Genomic DNA, 9,922 nt, shown 5'->3' on the forward strand with positions numbered 1-9,922 from the left:
AATATGCCCATTCGAATGATGACACAGTCGTCATTAGTTAAGAAACGAAGAAGAAAAAAAAATAGATCGATAGATCAAACAGCCCCCTAAACCTACCATGTAAACCCCAGGTTTGTGAGATCTGCCAAATGGATGTTTTTAATTTAACCATACGACTGGCCTAAGCTTCCATGGTGGGGCTTCTTAAAGTCTGTCTTTGGATTTTCTAGAAGGATCTCTAGCCATATGCTAAGGAAGTGTCCCACACGGAAGGTACAGAATTGAGCCTCCCTCCCTGGGTGGTCGCGGGCCTCTTGATTCTAACCTCACCAGTACCCGTCCCCCCCTCCCCTGCCCCCCTTGCCAAATCAACTGCCCAGTGCGTTTGAATTTCGTCTCGGGGCGAAATTCTCACCAAGAGAATTTCTGGAGTCTGGGGCTCGTGGTTTCAAAAGGCAGCTAGAATCCGCGCGAGCCGGGGCTGGGTGGAGGGTTACTAAGACCTACTGAAACGTGCCCCTCGCCCCCACCCCTGCCCCCCGACAGCGAGGAGACCCTCCGGGGAGGAGGGGGTGGGCCGTGGTGAGTGAGCCCTGCGCGCGCGCACGAAGCCAGAGAGGCCCCAAGCTCCTCCCTGACTCCCCCAGGGACACCCTCCCGGGCGGTTCAGACGAGGCGCGGAGACAGAGCTGGCTTCTACAAGATCTGAAACTTCCAGGCACTCTGATCCTTGTAGTCCAGGGGGTCCGTGGGGTTGTAGGTGAATTTCCAGGTGCCTGTGGGGTCCCTGAATTCCAAGCTGTCCACGGGGCTGTAGGGACCGTAGCTCTGGCCTGACAGGGAGGTGGGGGACTGGGCCAGGGAGGGGCCCACGGAGGGGCCGGAGAGGGGGCTGAGGGCCGGGCCCCCCAGCTGGGGCACCATGGGGGAAAGATAGGGATCCAGACCACTAAAATAAGAGCTCGGAGACCCGTAGGCCGAGGGGGAAGAGCAGAAAGCCGAGGCGGGGGTGTAGGTCATGGCGTAGGGCGCGGAGGTCAGAGGGGGCCCGGCCGCCACCAGCCCCGCCCGCTGGGCCTCGGGCAGAGGGGACTCCGAGGCGGGACTCCAGATGGACACCGTGGCCACGGCCGAGGTGGGGGAGACCGAGGGGCCGGGTAGAGGGGGGCTGTAGGAGTCTGAGATGCCCAGGGGATCTGGACAGACGTCCGAGGAGGATCTTGGCGACATGCCTGCCTTCCGCTTGGCCGGACGAGCCTTGGTTTGTGCCCCAGGGGGCTGCGGCTGCTGCTTCTGCTGCTGACGCTGCTGGCGGCATTTGGCCCTGCGGTTCTTGAACCAAACCTGGGGGGGGGGGGGGGAGAGAAGGGATGGGCGAGTGGGGGGGAGCCCTGGAGAGTCACAACCCCCCGGTTCGGCAGTCGGTTGCCGGGACATTCTATCCATCCAGCTGACCGCCCGTCTGTCCGTCCATCCAATCATACACACACACGATTGTACAAACACACATATACACACTTATCCATCCATCCATTCCATCAATTCACAAACATGCGTGAACTTTGGGGATACGTCCGTGGAGCTGACATTCTCGTTGAGAGTGACAGATTATAAAGAAACAGTAGGTAAGTACATTGCATGGCATTCTAGAACCTTCTAGAAGGTGATAGACCCTATGGAAGAACCAACTGAACGGGAGGAGGGGACAGTAGCGCGGGGAGGGCGAGGGGCATTGCGACTTTCCTTTTTTTTTTTTAATGTTTATTTATTTTTAGGAGACAGAGAGACAGAGTGTGAGCGGCGGGGAGGGGCAGAGCGAGAGAGGGAGACACGGGATCCGAAGCGGGCTCCAGGCTCCGAGCTGTCAGCACCGAGCCCGACGCGGGGCTCGAACTCACACACTGTGACATCATGACCTGAACCGAAGCCGGACGCTTAACCAAGTGAACCACCCAGGCGCCCCTAAACATTGCACCCTTAAATGCGAGAGTCCGTCTAGGTCTCATTGACGGACGTGGTGACCTGATTGGTTGATAAGCAAAGACTTAAAGTGATGGGGAAGAAACCTCCCAGGTTGGGGGGGCGGGGGGGGCGCCTGGGTCCAGCTTCAGCTCAGATCATCATCTCGCGCTTCGTGAGTTTGAGCCCCCCATCGGGCTCTCTGCTGTCAGCGCGGAGCCTGCTCCGGAGCCTCTGTCCCTCTCTCTCTCCGCCCCTCCCCGGCTCGCACTCTCTCAAAAATAAATAAACATTAAAAAAAAAAAAAGTCCAGGTAGAGGGAACAGCAGGTGCAAAGGGCCTGTGGCCAGAGTGTGCATGGCAGGAGTGCTGGGGGAAGAAGCAGCAAGGAGGGTGGAGGGAAGGGTAAGAAAAATGGGGAGAGGGGTTATGAGGGCTCCTTATGACTTTGACTCCCCGACTCCCCCTTCTCCCTTCACGCTTGGGTCCCAGGAGGGGCTGGGGCTCGGGGTGGGGGAGGGGGCGGCCAGAACATCCCACCTGAACCCTGGACTCCGGCAGGTTGATCTTCAGAGCCACCTCCTCGCGAGCATACACATCCGGGTACTGAGTCTTGGCAAACAGGGCCTCCAGCTCCTCCAGCTGGCTTCGGGTGAAGGTGGTCCGCTCCCGCCGCTGCTTTCTGGGGGCGCCTACGGCCGAGAGGGGACAGCGGGGCCATCAGGTGACCTGCCCCCCCCCCCCCCGTTCTCTTCGTCCGCCTGTGGGAGGCCCTGAGGCTGCCAAGAAGCCCTTTCTGGGTGCTCATCTGGCCCAAAGAAGGGCGCGCCCATTCCCTGACCTTGTAGGCCTCACTCCGTCCCGCCGGGAAATGGGGCTCCTCTTTGCCTGTTATCTCGGGGCTCCTGCCTCACCCCAACAACTGGCTGTAGCCCTGGAAGGAGGTTTATCCCCGTTTCTAACATTTCTCATGCCCTTGGGGCGCCCGGGTGGCTCAGTCCGTGAAGCGTCCGACTCCAGCTCAGGTCATGGTCTCACGGTCTGTGGGTTCGAGCCCCGGCGTCGGGCTCTGAGCTGACGGCTCGGAGCCTGGAGCCCGCTCCGGATTCCGGGTCTCCCTCGCTCTCTCTCTGCCCCTCCCCTGCTCACACTGCGTGTCTCTCTCTCTCTCTCTCTCTTTCTCTCTCAAAAATAAATCAAAGTTAAAAAAATTTAATAATAAAAATAATAAAATAATTAAAAAACAATAAAATTAAATATAAAAGTTAATAAAAATTTAATAAATAATAACATTTAATAAATAAATTTAATAATAATAAAATAAAACAACAAAATTTCCGATGCGCTGAGACACGTTCAGGGAAAACATGCCACCACTTGGGAGTGTATAAAACTGCCAGGTCGGGCTAGAGGGCGCCACATCCGAAAATGCCATGAGCATCCAACGCGCTCCGATGCCCTGAAGTCTGGCGCTTGCAAATGACCACAGACAGCTGATGTGTGGCTCTGAGGTCGCCCCGGGAAGTCCCCATCTTCTTCTCCCTGAGGACGAAGGACCCCAGGGACCACCGAGAGCTGGGCTGGCCAGGAGAAGGACCGTACTCACTTGGGTAGGACACAGCTTGGTGCATCAGATCCACACTGGGACCACTCAGGGCCAAGGCATTGACCGAGTAGTGGGGCCCCGGGTTCATATACGCCATCATGATCTTCGGGGACACTGCGGCCCAGGTCTGCGGGCCTGCAAGAGGAGACGGGGCGTTCAGACACTCCCCCCCCCCCCAGTTAAAAAAGGGGGGGGGTCGCACCTGAGTGGCTCAGTCAGTGAAGCGTCAGACTTCGACTCAGGTCACGATCTCGCGGTTTGTGAGTTCGAGCCCCGCGTCGGGCTCTGGGCTGACGGCTCGGAGCCCGGAACCTGCTTCGGATTCTGTGTCTCCCTCTCTCTCTCTGCCCCTCCCCTGCTCGCGCTCTGTCTCTCAAAAATAAATAAACATCACAAATTTTTCTTAAACTTTAAAAACATTCCCCGGTGACCACGTGGTGACAGGCAGGTCCACGTCCAAGTTCTGCCTCAGGCTCTCTTTAGGTGTGCGACCTTGGGCACTTATCTCTCCGGGCCTCAGTTTCCACACCTGTACAACGGCCCTCCGCTAAAAGTGGGCAAAGCTTCACTGAGACCCTGGCTGCCGCTCCCCTCTGGCAGCTGTTCTTGCTATGAGCCCAGAAAAGATGTGCAGCCTCGCACAGAATCACAGACGACCGCAGGGTGACCCGCTGTCCCGGCCTGCTCGGGGACAGAAAGGTTTCTAGAGACGCAGGCCCTTCCCCACAAAACCTGGAACAGTCCCAGATATAGCAGGACGGGAGGGTGGCATGAGAACGACAGGGACGGATGATCTTCCCTCCAAGACCACATGTGACCTGTCTGGTGGGCTTACTTTAAAAAAAAAAAATTGTTTTTTTTAGACGTTTATTTTTTGAGACACAGAGACAGAGTATGGGGGGGGGGGCGTGCGGGGGGGCGGACAGAGAGAGAGGGAGACACAGAATCTGAAACAGGCTCCAGGCTCCAAGCTGTCTGCACAGAGCACGACGTGGGGCTCGAACTCACGGACCGCGAGATCGCGACCTGAGCCGAAGTCGGACGCTTCAGCGGCTGAGCCCCCCCAGGGCCCCATGTCTGGTGGGCTTAGTGACCCCAGTGGCGGCCTGGGCGTGGAGGAGCAGGCTCCGCACCGTGTCCGGGCAGTGGAACAAACCGGAAACGTCTATCAAAGCGACATGTCATCTTCCCTCTCCCCAACCTCCCACCCCACCCCTGCCCCGGGGGGCCACAGCCTTCGGGGTGCCTCAGTCCCCCTCACGGGAAAATGGGAATGAAAAGAGCCTTTAAGTCTTTAGGTGGTTGTGAGGGTAAAATGCATGATGCCTGTCAGCCCCTTAAACTAGCACCTGTTACAGTCGGTACCTGGTAGGTCGCAGCTCTGGGCCCTCGCTGTCATTTGCGGGGACATGTTTGCAGAGACTGGATGCTGGGATTTCTTTCTTTTTTTGAGACAGAGCGAGTGCAAGCGGGGGAGGGGCAGGCGGGGAGAGAGAGCCACCTGAAGCAGGTTCCACCCTCACCGCGGAGCCCGATTCGGGGGGGCTCGACCCCACAACCCTGGGATCAGGACCTGAGCGGCGATCAAGAGTCCCACGCGCAGCTGACAGCCGCCCAGGCGCCCCATCCTGGGGTGTTGAATAGAACCTCTCAGGGGCGCCTGGGTGGTGCAGTCGGTTAAGCATCCGACTTCAGCCAGGTCACGATCTCGCGGTCCGTGAGTTCGAGCCCCGCGTCGGGCTCTGGGCGGATGGCTCAGAGCCTGGAGCCTGTTTCCGATTCTGTGTCTCCCTCTCTCTCTGCCCCTCCCCCGTTCATGCTCTGTCTCTCTCTGTCCCAAAAAAAAATAAACGTTGAAAAAAAAAAATCCTTGATCTGTGCTTATTGGGGCCCTACAGCCAGCCCATCCAGGAAATATTTTTGAGACTCTACCACGCTGTGGGAGCTAAGGATACAGCAAGAAATAGGGCACACATCTCTGTTCTCGCGGGACGGAACTTCTGGGAAAATGAAACGAGGTAATGGGGTGGTGGCGGGATCTGGGGTGAGGGTGAGGCCTCTCATCTAGATGGTCAGGGAAGACCTCTCTGCAAGGAGATGACCCCGGAGGGGCGTCTGGGTGGCTCAGTCAGTTAAGCGGCCGACCCTGGGTTTCAGCTCAGGTCACGATCTCACGGTTCATGGGTTCGAGCCCCGCATCGGGCTCTGCACTGCGCTTGGGATTCTCTCTCTCTCTCCCCCTCCCTCGCTGGCTCACTCTCTCTCAAAATAAATAAACATTAAAAAAAAAAAAAACTTAAAAGAGGGGGTGACCCTGGCGCTGAAAAGCGAAGGCTCAGTCAACTTGGGAAGGGGCCTCCAGGCAGAGGGAACAGAGGTTGCAAAGCCTGGAGGCTGAAATCGTTTTTGCCTGGTTGGAGGAGAAACAAGGGGCCGGCGTGACTGGAGCAGAGCCCGTCCGGGGGGAGAGTGAACCGGGTGGTGTGGGACCCGACAGGAAGGTGGTGGGGAAGCTCACGGCTGATGGTTTCAACAAAAGCAGAAACCACTTTAAATCGGAAGAATCAGAGCCCCTCCTCCTCCCCGCCCAGTAACCTTCACCCTGGCATTCACTCCCCTTGGGTTGTCCCCACAGCCACTAAGGGCACCGCAGAAATGACAGGGTGGCCTCCAAGGCTGCTGCCGCTCTGGGGGAAGCCACGGGACCGAGCCCCCCCAGGGGAAGGTCAAGGCCCAAGCCTCAGACGAGCCTGCAGGTGACTCAGCCTTCTGGTCGACCCCTGACTACATCAGCGCGAGCATCCTGAGCCAGAATCATCCAGTGGGGCCCCCAGGATTCCTGTCCCCCAGAGACTGTATGAGACCGTAAATGCGTGTTGTTTTCAGCCGCCGAGTGTTAGTGTAACTCGTTCCACAGCTGTGGAGAACTCGGCGCACACGAGCCTTCCGTCCTCAGCACAACCCTGGGAGGCAGGCGCTGCGTTACTGCTATGCCCCCATTTCACAGATGGGAACATCTTGAGGCTCGGGCGTGGTTCCTGGCCCAGGGTCATGCGCAGGCCGCCAGCGGGGACTCGGGGTTCCAGCCCGGGGGGCGGAGGTTCCCGAAGGCTGTTCTCCCAGCACCCGGCCCGGGGCTCCCTCTGTCCCTTTGCTCTGTTCTCCCCCAGGGCGATGATGCTCTGCCAGAGGTTCTGGAGAGCCTGGAAACGGGGAGGCTTGTAAGAACCGCCCCGCCAGGGACCACGTGCAGGGCCTGAACGAGAGCATCCGAGGTCACTGTCCTCCCCACCGACTCAGTGCCCCCCCACCGCTTAACCGGGCTCAGAGGTTGGCCTTCCAGGAAAGCCCAGCCTTCTCGCACGGGGATGATCCAGCCTCCAGACGGGGAAATCCGAGCCTGGGGTGAGGAAGGTGCTCGCCCAAGACCAAGGAGCTGATGGTGACAATGACCCCCAGGACTGAGGGTTTGCCCGCTGCTCAGATAAGCAACAAGTAAGGGCCTTGAGTTCAAGATGGCAGCAAAGGATAATAACGGGGATAATATCGACACCCGCTGACATTTTTCTCTGTGTTTGTCCACGAAACGAGGGACCTCACGACCTCAGGACGTCCTCGCTCTGCACAGGCTTTTCGCGTGAGCTTCTTCCCCAGGAGCACAGACAGCAATAACTGCGTCTGCTACCTTTGGCTGAGAATTTTCGAGAAACAGGACCGCGCTCCCATCACCCTCCTGCCTGGTGAATTGCAAGGCAATGGTGCCTCATGATCCCAAAGATGGGCTGAGGGGGACCCTTCTCCCTGCCCCGGGGACCAACCTGTGGGACCCGAGGCTGGCGCCTGGGGCCCCTGATGTTCAGCGGCCACAGGGTCCAGGGTCCCATCTGGAGCAGGTAAGGCTCACACCCACCTTGCGAGTAGTCAAGGAGAGAATCCCTGTAATTCTACAGGTGGGGAAACCGAGCCTGAGGGGTGCAGAGGAAAGTGCCCACCCCTCTTGACAGCCATAAGGACTTCCAGCGGGGATCCCAAAACAGCTCAGACATTTCACTGAGGGCCTCTGGACTGAGATCTCGGGGAACAATAAGCTTGTAAAAACTTCCCACAAGGTAGGTGCTCATATGATCCTCACTTCACAGAGGAGGAAACCGAGGCTCAGGAAGGAGTAGCGTCCCCTGCTCTTGACCCCCAAATCTACCCCAGATCCCCCAAAGCAGGATGAGGCCAACTCCCTCTCCTGGGTCTCCAAGCCTGTGACACGAGCTCCCCATGGCTCACCCGACTGCATCGTCATGGCGCCCCATCCTTGAGTCCGCACAGCAGACGGAGAAACAGAGGACCAGAGAGGTCACGTGAATGGCCCAACGCCACACAGCGAGGCTTCATTCAAGCCCAGACTCAGGTGGCCCCACATCCGCCCCCGGCAAGACTCCCCGAGCTCAGCCACGTTCCAGGTCCTCCCTTGCTGGATCTCCGCCTCCATTCGCTCGGCCACCCTGTCCGACAGGAGCTGAACTGTGCATGCTCATGACCAAGGTTAGACAAGCAGGAGTCTCTAGGGCAGGGAGGCCCCTACCTTAGTAATCACTCCACCAGCATGGGATCCGAGAATCCCGAGAATCCCGGCATTCCTGGCCCCACGGGGCCATCCCAGAATCTACACTTCCTCCCTCCTGCTGTCGGCATGTGGCTCTTAGCATTTTATTTTTGTCATTCAACCTCCACTCGACAGAGAACCAGGCACCACCCCAGCCACGCGCCCGGGCACTGGGAGAAGCCAAGGGGGCAGCGGGGAGACGGGTGGGCTGTCCGTGAATAAACGCACCAACGAAGAGAGTTTCAGGCAGTGCACGTTTCGAAGAAAACACAGCAAGATGATGGGCTAGGAAGTTGCCTTGGACCAGGAGCGAGAAGCCCCCAGCCCCGGACACGTCACCAACAGGCCACTCTGAGCCCCCCCCCACCCCCCCCCCACGCGCGGTCCACCCTTCGTTCCTCCTGCTGCGCTCACAGCCCGCCCCCGCACCTCCGAACACCGGGACTGAACCTCTGTTCCCCGTAGGTCCCTGCACCGCACATCACACACGCCTGTACCGGGTGCTGAGAACCCAGGTGGGGAGAAAACAAACCCAATTTCTGCCCCCTGTCCCCTTCCCCTCGCTCCCCTTCCCTCCGTCCCCTCTCCCCTCTGCCACTCCTGCACGCACCTTCAGAAACAGGGACGGGGCTCTCCCGGTGGCCCGGGACCTGGGCGGGAGTTGTCAGATGGCAAAGCCTGAAGGAAACAGGTCCCCTCACATGGGGAGATTTTAAGCTCCGGCTGGGAGTGATGTCATTTGCGGTGGCCTGGATCTCGGAGGGTAATCCTGGCCCCGGGTGGGGGACTTGACTGGGCGCCAGGAGGTGACATTGGCTGGGAGGGGGAGGGGCACCCGCCTGCCTAATCCCCTTCCCCTCCCCACGACATCTTGGCAATTAGGGCTGATGGGGACGGGAGGCCCCAGCTCCTGCCTGTGACCAGGAACCACCCCCGCCCCCCCCCCCAGCCCCACTGTGTTCCTTTATCCGAGCCTCGTAAGTCCCCCTGTTCCCATTTCTCTCTTTTCTCCCCCAAGGTCCTCTGCTCCCTGCTGGCGTTCTCCTGGTTTCCCCTGCGTTTCTGCCTTCGCCCTATCTTGGTACCTCTCTCATTCTGCACTTTGGATCGTCCTTGCCTCTGTCTCCCTCCCTGGGTCTGTTCGTCACGACACACCCGACAGGCACACATGATCGTGGGGGAGATGGCGGTAATCCTGCCTTGTGGCTGGGTCATTGTGTCTCACCATAAGGGGCTCTTTCTTTCTCCCCACCCCTCCCCCCCCCACCGCAAACCCCCTGCCGCGGGAGATTAAGGCCAGCAGCCTGGCTGGGGAATCAGGACAGGTCTCATTAGCTTGAAGAGAGAGGGAGGGGCTGTCTGACCCTCAGGGACCAGTCAGGAGGCTACTGATGGGAGAATACGGTGCTATACGGGAAGGTCCTGGCCCGCGGGAGCAGGGAGAGGCCGAGAGGGTCCTTACAGGCCCGCAGAGAAGAGTGTCGGCCTCTCTACATCACTGCCTCCCTGGACCGTGCACCCATCCGCTGTCAGGCCCAGAGTCCCCTGGGGTGGGAGGGCGTGGAGAGGTGAGTCTCAGAAGGTCAGGCTCATGGCCCTAGGGTCAGTTCAGTCCAAATCTAGGCCCTTCTGCCCAGCTGGATCCCCTGGGGCAAGGGGTTTTCTTTGTCATCTACGCCCAGTGACTCAGGAGGAGAGCCTGACGTTTAGCCTTGACCGCTCCCTTTTTCCTCACGTCCCACGTCCGAGACCGTCCCTAAATCCGGTCATCTCCTCCTTCA

The 9,922-nt window shown here is 58.9% G+C and overlaps 1 protein-coding gene across 1 annotated transcript; it reads right to left on the reverse strand.

The window, feature by feature from the left end:
• Positions 1–350: 350 nt before the first annotated feature.
• Positions 351–8,993, reverse strand: LOC123578130 (cone-rod homeobox protein). The gene is made up of 4 exons (XM_045440759.1): positions 8,752–8,993; positions 3,545–3,679; positions 2,479–2,630; positions 351–1,323 (listed from the first exon to the last, which is right to left on the reverse strand). The coding sequence occupies exons 2-4, from the start codon at positions 3,642–3,644 to the stop codon at positions 676–678; spliced, it is 900 nt and encodes a 299-aa protein (XP_045296715.1). The 5' UTR covers positions 3,645–3,679; positions 8,752–8,993; the 3' UTR covers positions 351–675.
• Between the last annotated feature and the right edge of the window lie 929 nt (positions 8,994–9,922).

The sequence above is a fragment of the Leopardus geoffroyi genome, chromosome E2 (assembly GCF_018350155.1).
Source record: "Leopardus geoffroyi isolate Oge1 chromosome E2, O.geoffroyi_Oge1_pat1.0, whole genome shotgun sequence".
NCBI classification, from domain to species: Eukaryota; Metazoa; Chordata; class Mammalia; order Carnivora; family Felidae; genus Leopardus; species Leopardus geoffroyi.

What these genes read in the sequence shown, in the direction of transcription:
- LOC123578130 (XM_045440759.1), bottom strand. Translation starts at nt 3,644, where the DNA reads ATGATGGCGTATATGAACCCGGGGCCCCACTACTCGGTCAATGCCTTG. An exon ending in CCAAGCTGTGTCCTACCCAA is followed by an intron (nt 2,631 to 3,544) that starts GTGAGTACGGTC and finishes TCTCGGCCGTAG; the next exon opens with GCGCCCCCAGAAAGCAGCGG. An exon ending in TGCCGGAGTCCAGGGTTCAG is followed by an intron (nt 1,324 to 2,478) that starts GTGGGATGTTCT and finishes CCCCCCCCCCAG; the next exon opens with GTTTGGTTCAAGAACCGCAG.